This window comes from Caretta caretta, chromosome 1, assembly GCF_965140235.1.
Source record: "Caretta caretta isolate rCarCar2 chromosome 1, rCarCar1.hap1, whole genome shotgun sequence".
NCBI classification, from domain to species: Eukaryota; Metazoa; Chordata; order Testudines; family Cheloniidae; genus Caretta; species Caretta caretta.
The window spans coordinates 158,748,279-158,762,166 of record NC_134206.1 but is presented as its reverse complement, the minus strand read 5'-3'; the positions used below and the strand labels follow the sequence as shown (position 1 = coordinate 158,762,166).

General features: G+C 42.0%; 1 protein-coding gene across 1 annotated transcript in view; it reads right to left on the bottom strand.

The window, feature by feature from the left end:
• The window catches only part of WDR4 (WDR4 tRNA N7-guanosine methyltransferase non-catalytic subunit), a 29,998-nt gene extending 18,516 nt beyond the window's left edge, over positions 1–11,482 (bottom strand). The window contains exons 1-5 of the mRNA XM_048865708.2: positions 11,329–11,482; positions 9,388–9,447; positions 6,708–6,854; positions 1,030–1,186; positions 287–399 (exon numbers count right to left, since the gene is read on the bottom strand). Of these exons, the coding sequence (XP_048721665.1) occupies positions 287–399; positions 1,030–1,186; positions 6,708–6,854; positions 9,388–9,447; positions 11,329–11,441 (590 nt within the window). The 5' untranslated portion in view covers positions 11,442–11,482. The remainder of the gene's footprint in view (positions 1–286; positions 400–1,029; positions 1,187–6,707; positions 6,855–9,387; positions 9,448–11,328) is intronic.
• Between the last annotated feature and the right edge of the window lie 2,406 nt (positions 11,483–13,888).

Below are 13,888 nucleotides of genomic sequence, written 5' to 3'. Positions count from 1 at the left end.
CAGTGAGCTGCCCCCATGTTCTGTCTTGTATATTGATTCAGTTATTATACTTATTGCTGTAGCTCCTTAGGAGCCCTAGTCATGGACCAGGACCCCATCGTGCTAGGTGCTGCACAAACCACAACAAAAAGATGGTCCTTGCCACAAACTAAGTTATAACTGTATCCTGGACTAAAACACTACAGCGTGGGGAGTTTCTTTAGTCCAGAATCTAGCTATTGCTCCAAACAGAAACCCCTCTCCTCTAGCCAGCCCTTAAATACAGTGGACAGCTCCACAAACTTACTCTCTGTGCCCCAGACAGAAAGATACGATGTTATGTGGCGCTCTAGTCAAACTGACTCGAATCTTCTCATCTCTGTCCGCAGTTAGGATATACTGGTCATCAGGACTCAGCGCCTGGCACAAAATAAGCACACAGCACAGGCAGCTCAGGATGTCTCTGGATGTGCTGCTTTATAACTAATGATTAAGCAATAAATCCAAATACACTAGTTTCATGATTTTGAACGTATCGTGCAAGCAGAAAGCCACAATTTACATTTAGAATGCAAGCCCCAAGCCTTTTTGATAAGTAGTAAAGAAGCAGTAGCCGAAGGCAGGAATATTGTTGAGTTTATCAAAGCCAATAACCTCCAGAAGGCACACAAAGGAAGCCTTGTTGCATTTAAAAATGGACTAAGCACTAAAATATTGCAGTGCCACATTGACAGGCTAGACTGGAAAACCTCCTAAGTGAATTGCATCTAAGTTCTATGATTCCATAATAAAAACAAGAGCTCTTAAAAATTACACTAACGGAAGATCTACTCACTGCATTCTCTCTGCAAACTGTTCTCCCTGCCTCTTGCGTTTGTGTTCTGATAAGAACTCAGAGGGGAAAAAGGTGCTGTTTTTCAGTCTAGCTTACACAAAGAAATGAGGTTTTTTTGAAAGTCATGAACTTGGCATATGAATAACATAATGCTAAAACTTCTTTAAGGGAAAAGAAACAGGTTGCGTGAAAACCCAGTTAATAAACATACATACCACATCCAAGAGCAGGGACAAGTGCCCAAGCTCAACCTTTCCTGCTTTTTGTGGTTCTGTTATTGAATAAGAATAAACATCACCAGACTTGTCTGCAACCAGAATCTTATCCTCTGCAGCTGTAATAATCAGAGACGTGCATCTTCTAACAACAGATCTGAAAGAAAAAAAAAAATGGTCATGATTAGAGATATTCAGAAATTTTGACATGGCCTTTCGGTCCCTGTTTGGGGCAGGTACTTCTTCCTCTTGAGTCATAAGAGTGCAGCATGGCCACCAACTCAGATTTCTTCTGATCAGAAAAAGTCCATCCCTGCTGTGCACACAAGATCAGCTTCTGAGCATTCTTCAGCTGTTCACAACTCATTTTCTTCTCTCTTTTCACTATTCCTTTCCTACAGCATTTGCTTTCACTGCAGTTGGCACTCACCAGTTCACACTGCCATAGATCTCACACACTACCACCAACATCACAGTTTCAAGATAACAGCATCTTTAACCACTGGTCCGTTCCAGAAACGTCCCCCCAAGTCTCAGGCCTCTAGTCTTTACCTCTCTGAGCAGAAACCCATGTCCCTCCTTTTTCCATATCAGAGCTTTAGGTTGCTGTTCACTGCAATTCTATCCAGCAAGCAGGTCTGAGTGAGGCCAGGTCTACACTACAGACCTATATTGGTAGAATTACGTCAAGCAGAGGTGTGAAAAATCCACACCTTTGAGTGCCGTAGTTCTACCAACTTAACCCCCTGTGTAGATGGCTTCTCCCACTGACACAGTTACTGCCTCTCGTGGAGGTGGATTAACTATGTTGACGGGAGGAGCTCTCCAATTGGCATAGTAGCAACTTCACTACAGACAAGCTCTCAGGTCAGCCCCTGTGCTTTGCTTTCTCTCCAAAGGCTACGACCAGCATAAGCCAGCAGTGACCACACTACTACTACATGCATACTACAAAACACCTACATACATACTAAAAACTTACCTGAGATCACCCATCAGTCCTATGGAGACCCCAGTAGGTTCCAGTCTAACACTCCAGCAGGTTGGGTCACCCTTTGGACCAAAGGTCATTTGAGTCAAAAAGAAGTCCCCTGAGTCTGTTTAAACTCAGCCTTTTATATAAAAAACACTTTTCCCCTTGGGACTCTGATACCTGTTTGAAGCAATATATGCAAACCACCCCAGAGGGAGACACTTCTCTGCAGCTGTTTACAGTCCAAGGGACGGCAGTTATCACTCCTTTCTATACTACTATGCCTCCCCCCCACCCCCACACATGCTGTTTTTAGTTCCAGAAAGAGCTGTGGAAACCCTCCCATGTGGAGTTGAATACAATTCTTTGCCTAGTGATACACAGAACATTCATAAATTTAATATGATATAGTCCCCACAGATACTGTGACAGATATTGCAACCACATTCAGTATGATCAGAGACATAAGGTGGATGAGGTCATATTTTTTTGGACCAACTTCTGTTGGTGAAATAGACAAGCTTTTGAGCTATCTTCTTCATGTCTGGAAAAGGTCTCGGTGTCACAGCTAAATAGAATAGTGGAACAGATTGTTTACAGTAAGTAGTTAACACATATTGTAAGAGAACATCAAGCTGAAGTGGCCTGTTAACACCTCTGCAGTCATAGGACCAAAAAAAAGGAGTGGGTTACAGTTTGTTGTAATAAACCATAAATCCAATGTCTTTACTAAGACCATTGTTAGTGTCTACTAAAGTTATTAAGCTCTCAGGCTCGTCTTTTGAAAGTGTTGTGCAGGTTTCCTTTGAGGATGAGGACGGAGAGGTCAAATACAGAATGATCGTTTTGTGATGTGTTCGCCTACAGGTGAAATGGTGTGTTCATCTTTTATTATTTTTCTTTGAGATTTCATTTGAGAGAATAGCGATACTTTGGTTTCACCCACATAATTGTTATTGGGGCATTTAGTGAATTGGAATGACCATGTATGACTATTGTAACGCACGTGTATGAAGGGGCATACTGAACGTTGTATGTGTATACCTAATTTTGGCATTTCCTGACTTCCTTGTTTAACTATGCAGGCTTAATGTTCTCCAAAGGCATCTCACAAAACTGGGTGACTGAGCAACAAAATGGTAAATGAAATTCAATATTGATAAATGCAAAGTAATGCATATTGGAAAACATAATCCTAACTATACATACAAAATGATGGGGTCTAAATTAGCTGTTACCACTCAAGAAAGAGATTGTAGAGTCACTGGGGTAGTTCTCCAAAAACATCTGCTCACTGTGCAGCGGCAGTCAAAAAAGGCAGAATCTTAGGAACCAAAAGGAAAGGAATAGATAACAAGAGAGTAACTTTCAAAGTGCCACTATATAAATCCATGGTATGCTCACAGCTTGAATATTGCCTGCAGTTCTAGTCACCCCATCTCAAAAAGAGATATATTATAAATGGAAAAAGATACAGAGAAGGGCAACAAAAATGATTAAGGGTATGGAAGCTGTTCCATATGCGGAGAGATTAAAAGTGCTGGGACTATTCAACTTGGAGAAAAGACGACCAAGGAGGGATATGATGGATGTCTACCAAACCATGAATGATATGAAGAAAGTGAATAAGGAAGCTTCATTTATTTATCCCCTCACATAATAGAGGAACCAATGAAATTAACAGGTAGCAGGTTTAAAAAACAAACAAAAAGGAAGTACTTCTTCACACAATCAACCTGTGGAACTTGTTAGCCAAGATGGTCAGGGAGGCAACCTCAATGCTCTAGGTATCCCTAAACCTCTGACTGCCAGAAGCTGGGACTGGACAACAGGGGATGGATCACTTGAGGATTGCCCTGTTCTGTTCATTCCTTTTGAAGCAACTAGCATTGGCCACTGTCGGAAGACAGGTTACTGGGTTAGACGGACCATTGGTCTGACCCAGTATGGCCGTTCTTATTTTCCAAATAAAATTGGATAGACTTGCCTAATATAAAATAAAAAACACACAAACAAAACGTGCATAAAAACTATGGGGAGGGAGACTTGGAAGCTCTTCTGATTTTCATTATCTTGTCAATAACGTGTAAATTCCATGTACTGGTGCTATTTGGCTAGCCACCACCAGAACACCCTGTCTCATGCATCTTACTGCAAGAGGAAGCCCCTCTGATGTGAGCCTTAGGAACATCACAGCTAGATAAATTTGCATCATCCCCAGCTTTGCAGCTCTTAAGGTGCACAGAAGGGAGCAGACTCAGATGAACCTTACACATAGCAGACTCCCTCATCCTTTTACACCTTATGAGGTTCTTATGGAGATTTGCAAGAAATAAGACAAGGGCTCAGCTATGCACTTGTAGTACACTTAGTCACCAGGATTTAAGTTCAGAGTTTCCCTTGCAACAGCTGATAGCCACTTAAGCCAATACAGGATCAATAGTTTGTGATTATGATTAAGGTTAAGATTTTATCATGGTTATTTTTAGTAAAAGTCACAAACAGGTCATAGGCAATAAACAAAAATTCACGGAGCCCATGACCTGTCCATTACTTTACTAAAAATAACCAGGGGGCAGGGCTAGGTAGGGGGAGGAATGGAGTGGGGGGGGGAAGGGGAGGATGCTGCTTGCCATGGCCACACACAGCCCCTGCTCCCCTGCAGTTGCAGGACAGGGATGTGCAGCCCCCGCCAAGCCCTGGCTGCAGCCCCCACCAGGCGAGGGGTGTATGGCCCCATTCTGCAGTTCCCACTAGGTGAGGGGTGTGTGGCCCCCTGCTGCAGCCCCCACCAGATGAGGGGCGCTGTGGGGCTGAGGCATGCGGCCCCAGTTGCAGTCCCCGCCAAGCCTAGGATGCCACGGAGCTGGGGCGCACAGCCCCGGCTGCAGCCCCCAGTGGAAGTCACAGGGCTGGAGCTGCAGGGTTCTGGTTTCAGCCAGCTCCAGTTGCAGAGCAGGGGCACACAGTCCTGTCAAATTTCGTGCAGTAAAACGTGATCTAAAACTGCAGAATTATGTGCCAGCAACAAAGTCACATATTCTGAAGGTATATTTACACTACAATTAAAAATCCACAGCTGGCCCATGCCAGCTGACTCGGGCTCAGAGAGCTTAGGCTAAGGGGCTGTGTAATTTAGTGTAGAGGTTTGGGCTCAGGCTGGCGCCCCGAGTCTAGGACCCTGCGAGGTGTGAGGGTCCCACAGCTCAGGCTGCAGCTGGAGCCCAAATGTTTATACCAAAATATAAACAGCCCCTTAGCTCGAGCCCCATGAGCCTAAGTCGGCTGGCACAGGCCAGCTGCGGGTTTTTTAAATCGCAGTGTAGACATAGCCTGAGATGCTAATTAGATATCTGTGACCATGGTTTTCCACAGTGAAAAAGTACTGATCAGAAAGTGATGCAGGAGCTCATCAACTTATCACTTCTCAATTTTTAATGTGTACATTTACTTTTTATAAGACTGACCAAAAGAGATTAGAGCATTGTTTATTTACCTGTGTACATGACTGCACCATGCAATTATTCCATTTCTCCTTTTCTTTGTGTAGGTCTCCAACGCAGCAAGAGAGAACAAACATTTTTAAAATGGGAAAATGTGGTTGTCAGAAGACAGGAAGTTGGATTTGGGGTGGACTCAAGGTTGACTCAATAGCAGGGGACTCGAGGGCAGATGTAATACTTGAAACTACTTCAATGCTTTATAAGGTTTTTTGTTGCAAGCTGATGTTACTTTAATTTATTAGGGTGCATATAACCCTAATCACAAGAAAAGAAGGATGACCTTGAGGTTAAAGCACTATAATGGGAGTTCCTTTCTATTTCTAGATCTGCTACAGACTTCCTATATGACACTGGGCAAAACACTAAAGGTCCATCATCACCACAGGTAGAACTGAAGGGGGAATCCAATAATACAGTTCCATTCTGCTCTGTAGATGGGATAAGAATCTAGTATTCTTCAGAGATCAATGTAAGTGGAAACTTCATTTGCTAAGACTTTGCTTTTGAAAAGTCCTACTGTGTCTTCATATTGAAAACTATCACAATCAGCAGAGAAAGATTTATTACAGGAGGACCTCTAGTGGACAGCAAGAGATTGTACTTCTTTCAAAAGGAGGGGGTTAGAGAAGAGAAGGCATGCAATGCATAACTTGTACATAAGGACAGATTTTTAGAACAGCCTCCAGAAGCTCCCTAACATCCTCTTTCCCGCAAACCTATCTTGGATTACGTCGGTAGCTGGAGTAGTGCTCAGGTTAATGAGTGTGTGGTTCTTTAAGGTTTAGTGTTCACACAGAGCAGAGAGGGGCTCAGTTTTTAAATATCCAAAAGATACTTTTTGTAACAAGTGAAGAGATTTTTTTTCTTATATCCTTGGCCAAAAGCTTGCCTTCCCAAAGCTAGTGAGGTGTACACATTTTAATGGACTTTTGCAGAAAAAAAAAGGATGAAAGTCAAAATGGAGGAAAACTGAAAACTTTTAGAGGGAAGCTTGTAGAGAACAGACACCATTTCCAGCTTAACCTCTTAACATTGGCCCCTCAGTTCCACCAGCATTAAATTCACTCAAGCAAGTTAGAGGAAAGAAGGAGAAGCCAGTAGTAACAAACAGCTGTGCTCCAAATCCTGCCATTTTAACACTGTAAATATCAGCAGTCATTCCAATTTATAATACACAGACACTCAATATCCTGCTTCCTTACCTGACACTCAGGCATTCCCAGCAAGGCTTAGTACGAAAAAGAACCAGACGTTTGTTGTCATCAGTCAAAGCAAAATAGCCTCCTGATGAGGAGAAGGCAAAAGCAAGAATATCATCACTTGCTTTAACTCCTGGCTGTCCATCCTGTCTAAAATACAGAAAGCAGAAAATAGTTTATTCATGAACAGACAGCTTTAAACATTTACTTAAAAGAGAAACTTGTCATCAAAATGCCAACAGCGTTAATCGCGACTAATCGCAGTTTTAATCGCAGTTAAACAACAGAATCCAAATTGAAATGTATTCAATATTTTTTAATGTTTTTCTACATTTTCAAATATATTGGCTTCAATTCCAACACAGAATTCAAAATATACAATGCTCACTTTATATTTCTTTTTGAATACAAGTATTTGCACTGTAAAAAACCAAAAGAAATAATCTTTTTCAATTCACCTAATACAAGTACTGTAGTGCAATCTCTTTATCACGAAAGTGCAACTTACAAATGTAGATTTTTTTTTCTGTTACATAACTGCACTGAAAAACAAAACAAGGTAAAACTTTAGAGCTTTCAAGTCCACTCAGTCCTACTTCTTGTTCAGCCAACTGCTAAGACAAACGAGTTTGTTTACATTTACGGGAGATAATACTGCCTGCTTCTTATTTACAGTGTCACCTGAAAGTGAGAACAAGCATTCGCATAGCACTTTAGCATATCTGGCACGTAAATACCTTGCAATGCTGGCTACAAAATGATTCATATGCCCCTTCATGCTTCAGCCACCATTCCAGCTTCCATGCTGATGACGCTCATTAAAAAAATAATGAGTTAATTAAATTTGTTACTGAACTCCTTGGGGTGAATTGTATATACCTTCTGCTCTGTTTTACCCACTTTCTGCCATGTTTCATATTATAGCGGTCTCGGATGATGACCCAGCACATGTTGTTCGATTTAAGAACACTTTCACTGCAGATGTGACAAAACACAAAGAAGGTACCAATGTGAGATTTCTAAAAATAGCTACAGCACTGGACCCAGGGTTTAAGAATCTGAAGTGCCTTCCAAAATTGGAGAGGGACAAGATGTGGAGAATGCTTTCAGAAGTCTTAAAAGAGCAATACTCCGATGCAGAAACTACAGAACCTGAACCACCAAAAAAGAAAATCAGTCTTCTACCAGTGGCATCTGATTCAGATGATGAAAATGAACATGCATTGGTTCACACTGTTTTGAATAGTTATTGAGCAGAACCTGTCATCAGCATGGACGCATGTCCTCTGGAATGGTGGTTGAAGCATAACAGGACATACAAATCTTTAGCATATCTGGCATGGAAATATTGTGCGATGCCGGCTATGACAGTGCCATGCGAACGCCTGTTCTCACTTTCAGGTGACGCTGTAAATAAGAAGCAGGCAGCATTATATCCCTCAAAATGTAGACAAACGTGTTTCTCTTAGCTATTAGCTGAACAAGAAGTAGGACTGAGTAAACTTGTAGGCTCTAAAGTTTTGCACTCTTGTTTTTCAGTGCAGTTATATAACAACAACAACAAAAATCTACATGTGTAAGTTGCACTTTCATGATAAAGAGAGTGCACTACAGTACTTGTAATGGGGGAACTGGAAAATACTGTTTCTTTTGTTTTTTTTACAGTGCAAATATTTTTAATAAAAATATAAAGTGAGCACTGTACATTCTGTATTCTGTGTTGTAATTAAAATCAATATATTTGAAAATGTAGAAAACATCCAAAAATACTTAAATAAATGGTATTCTATTATTGTTTAACAGCGCGATTAATCACGATTAATCACAATTAATTTTTTTTAATTGCTTGACTGCCCTAACACCTAAACTAAATCTAGAAAGTTAGATCTAAATTCCACATATTCAAAAGAAAATAATTAAAACAATATCTAGAGGGGTATAGTCAACCAGAAATCTAATATTAAAATAGGACTTTGAAGTACTGTACCTGCACTTAAATATCTACCTACGTTTTTGTAGCTTTATAATCAGGTTTTCCTATTTTGAAAGTTTCTCTCTCCTGTTTCGGTGGAAAAGACTGAAACCAACAAGAGGAAACAGACTGTGGGTCCAGTCCTGCATCAATATCTGCTTACATGTGTGCTGAGGTCTGTGCTGGCAGACCTTGATGTTGGATCAAAATCTAAGCAGGGGAAACATCAGAACTGACTATAGGTAAAGTACTGTCCAATGCTCCAAGTACAACCAAAAGATAGATTTCTCCCCCACCCTAATTTCTTTTCAATTCTTGTAAGTTTAAATCAGGGGTCAGCAACCTTTGGCACGCACATCCCTTGGCCCACACCACTTCCTGCAGCCCCCATTGGCCCGGAACGGCAAACTGCGGCCAGTGGGAGCTGCGATCGGCCAAACCTGCAGATGCTACAGGTAATCAGACCGTCCCAGCCCGCCAGCAGATTTCTCTGACAGGACGCATGCCAAACGCTACTGATCCCTGGTTTAGATAAAATCACATAGAAGCACTGATTAAGTTGCCCATGTTCCTTCTAAACAATCTTTCACCATCATACCCACTCTAAGCAAGAGTAAGACTCAAAATACATAAGTTAACAAAACAGATGACACACAACTAGAAATTAAGCCAGTCATTAAGCCAGTAAAGAGTTTATACAAAATCTCTCACCCTCTGTCTTCTTGAGACTTCTTGCCTGCAGTGATGCAGTCATACATGAAGAGATCAACACTGGAAATAAAAGGGTTAACAAAAAAAGAATCACTGTTTTCCCATGAAACTTCTACTAGTCTCTCAATTGTATTTGCCATCTGCTCTTGAATCTCTGTTTTGGCATTTACTGTGATTCCAGAAATCAATGTGACAAGCATAACCTCATTCTGTACAAGCTGCCAGGAATCATAAAGACTGGTAAGATTAAAACGTTATTCTTTGTACATGAATAATTTGTGTAACAAATATCCATATACTCCTGTGACTGGAGATTGAGAAATCAAGGCCTTGCATTGCCCAGCATGTGCATGCTTGTTTACCTTATCTTGCTATGCTATCTGCCTAGCCCTTGGGAGAAGATCCTTCTACTGAAGGATGGTGTAATAAGCACACAAACAAACTAAGCATGCTGGCTCTATTGTTGCTGGGTAATCCAGTGGTGTAGTTATTGTAACAATGTTGCATGGATAATACTTATTCAGAACATGTTTAAATCCTATCAAGATTTTATTTTGGGCCTTTAAAAAGAAATGCCTTCAACTCTAAAAAAGAGGTAAGTAGGAATTTTTAACCTTTCATAGTTAGACGTAATACCTAAAATTTGAGAAATTAGAGGAAAAATACTGCTTTTTCAGTTTTAGATACCAATCCGGCAAATACTTGAGCTCAGACTTAATTGGATAGACATGAATAGTACCCACTGAAGTCAGTGAAACTAATTATATACATGTATCAGAGTAGCAGCCATGTTAGTCTGTATCCGCAAAAGTAAAAGTAGTACTTGTGGCACCTTAGAGACGAACACATTTCTTTGAGCATAAGCTTTCGTGATACATGCAGTGTATGTATTTGCAGGATTAGGGATGTACCTTGAGCATGACAACAAAGAAATGTGTTCGTCTCTAAGGTGCCACAAGTACTTCTTTTATTCTTGCTGATACAGACTAACACAGCAGATACTCTGATACATGTATCAGTTTCACTGACTTCAGTGGGTACTATTCATGTCTATCCAATTAAGTCTGAGCTCAAGTATTTGCCGGATTGGTGTCTTAAACTGAAAAAGCAGTATTTTCCCCCTAATTTCTCAAATTTTAGGTATTACGTCTAACAATTTGTTAATCTCTAAGGTGCCACAAGTACTCCTTTTCTATTTGCGAATACAGACTAACAGGGCTGCTACTCTGAGAAACATGTGTATAATCAGTTTCACCATTTCCCCTGTTGTAGGAGTCTCTCTCTCATAGTAACAGCAGAAAAACATTTAAGATGCAGTGTGATCTAAAACTACCAAAAATAATAGCAGAGTCAGAGGATACTTTAACACCTGACAGTACTGATAACCAGCTTTTTAAAGTGATTAAGTTTCAAGTGGCTGGAGCCTCTTTAACGATACAGACTAATGCAGCTGCTACTGTAACGTCAGCAAGTATCCCTTTAAACAATGCCCAGATATATTCAGAATTAGCAAGGTGTAAGAATAAGCAACATACAGGGTAGTCAAATAAAGTCACACAGTTAATAAAGATACGTTCATCTGCACTCGGGCCGGGAATTGGCCCTCAGCTAGCTTTAAAGGGACTGAAAGGCCACCTGGAGCCAAGGGGGCAGGGCTGTTGCTCCTGAACTCCCAGGGAAGAGGGGGAGGCCCTTACGCAGACATCTCATTGGTCGGGGTGGGGTTTAAAGACCGGACACGTTGCCCCGCAGGCTCCCCAGCCCGCCATGCACACGCGCAGCGGGAGGCCGCGTCTCGTTCCACGCGGCCCCCCACAGGGAGGGGACATGCCCGGGTCGGGCTCTCGCGCTGCCGGACGGCGAGCCACGCTCAGCATCCGCCCGGCGGCCGCCGCCGCCGCCGCCTCCCCGCAGCGCCGGGCCCCCGCGGCCCGCACTGACCTGGGCTCCTGGTAGCGAGCAGCCAGGAAGCGGCTCCCGCCGCTGGCAGCCATCAGGGCTCCGCACAGCGCCAGCCCCGGGCCGCGAGCCCCGGCCGCCGCCGCCGTCTCCATGCGGGCGCCGCCCACGTGCGCCCCCCGCAGCCGCGGTTGACCGAGTAGCCGACGCGGGGCGTGGACGTCACACCCCAAGGCGCGCTGGCTAGTGACGTACAGGGGACACCTCCCCTCTGCTGCGGGGGCCCGGGGGTGGCGCCTGCGCAGTAACGCACGGAAGGGCGAGGCCGGCGGCAGCGGGGGAGCGGCACGCGCTGGACACACGCAGTCCTCGTTCCCTCCCGCGCTCGTGCGGAGCTCGAGGATTCCGCCTTTTTGATCCCAGCATGGTCCCCTTCCTAGTGCGCCCGGCTCCTAGGCCAGCATCTGGGCCGTAGTGCAACCAGTGGAATTAGAGCTCTGGCATAGAGGGGTGTTTTGAAGAGTGTTTTTATTTATATTTCTGTAGCGCCTAGGAGCCTTAGTCATGGACCCGGATCCCCTTGTGCTAGGTGGTGTAATACCTAGGATTTGCTCCCTCCCAGCTGAGACTTTGTTTTTGTTCTATCCCTGTTCAGTACATTGCAACTGGAGGTGTCAGTCCTGTAATAAATTGCAGATAGTTTGGGTAGCTTCTGTCATACCCATTGTAAATTCCCAAGAGGCTTTAGGTTATTAGAGTTAAATAATGGCAGCAGGAGATAAATTATAAAAGGGTAGGCAAGGGAAGAAAAAGATGATCCTAGTTGAAATTAGAAAAGAGTGAGAGGCAGAAAGATGGAGGTTGTTTCAAACAGTAAGATCTGCACAGAAGACCAAATAGAAAATGTGTTTGAATGTTGAGGCAAAGAGGTTCCTGGCCTTCAGAATCAGTAGCTAGATTTCTGTTTGATCAGTTTTAATCTGTTACCTGTCATCTTTCATCCATGGTTTCAAAAGCAAACAAAGGACAACCCCAAGTGCTTAGAGATCTTACTGCCTGTAACACCTCTAAGGCCTGGTCTCTGCTGAAAAATTAGATTGATCTAAGACTAGATTCTAAGTACATCTTTCAGGGCAGTGAAAAATTTCATGCTCTGTACAGCATAGTTAGGTTGACCTAACTTCTTGGTGCAGACATGGCTAGATCTTCCATTGAGCTAGCTACCACCACTAAAAAAGGAGGAATGAAAACCTCCTTCCACTGATGTAGGAAACATCTGTGCTACAGAACTACAACGGCACAGCTATATTATGTGCAATAAGTTTATTGAAAAATTTGAATCCTTTGCCTGATGTCCCTTTTCAATACTTTTGTGTTCTCTAATAACTTGAGCAATTAAAAACCATACAATCTACAAAGGCTGCTTTTGCACCGAATGACAAATTTGGACAAAGGGCAGAAAAGGGAGGCAGAGGTCATAAGATTGAGGGAAATGTATTTTTTTTAAACGCTAGGGAAAAGATTTCCTCTGAGTTCTGACAGGGATTTGCAGATCACTGAAAAAGAAAATATTAGGAAAATACCTGCAAAAATGTGGAATGTGAATACATTACCTGCATGAATGTAATGCAGACACACTCCCAACTTCTCTGTGATGCTGTCTTCACAAATTGCTGGTTATCTTCTATACTGTTATCATTTGTGGCTGGCAGCCAAATCAGTTGATCCAATTGTTGGGTTTTCAATAAGCTGCGGTGTATGTTTTGTGTGACTTTGTGTTCCCATACCATATTTTGAACTTTGTCCTCAAAATGTGAATAATATGCAATAATTTTAAATAAATTGCAAAATAACTCCTTAACACATTTGTGATTACTTAGTAATAACAGACTGCTTTGTTAATGGTGCTTTCCCTCCTCTGGGCTTTGCAAGGGGTGCTCATCAAGAACAGTCACACGACAGCTGAAACAGAACAAGCAGCACAAAGAGAAAGAGAAGAGGGAATAAAGAGTGAGCCTGAGGATGTTTGGCATCCTGAGTCTCATGCTCAACCAAAGCTTCCTTCTGATAAATATAAAGAAAGGAACAGGAAAACCTCTATATTCATATGTTCTAAAGGATTTTTTTAAAAACTATCAGGACATACTGTAAGAACACTGAATATGTTTAAATTAATCAAAAATGCAAATTAAGTGTCCCTTAAACATTGACTAATACCCCAGATTTTGCAGACACTTTAAATTTATGCACATGAGTAGTTTGAAATTAATGAGAGAATTTGTCTGTAAAATTACTTCTACATGGATGTTTGTAGAAGTGTTCTACTTTTGGTCTGTAAATTATAACTTTCATAGGGAAAAGCTTTATAGAAAGTCAAGATTTAATTAAAGCTTCTGCTTTTTAATCATTATCAGTACAAATTATACTATGAATATATAAACTAAAAGTGATTCAATCTAAATTTGCTACACTTCAATGCCTAGATTTTTCTCTGCAAGTAACAGTTTATTTAAGTCTAAGTTTCAGAAGGCAGTGTAGTTTAGTGTTATGAACTAAGGCTAAGAAGGCAGTTTTCCTGAGTTCTAAACCCTATGTCTGTCAC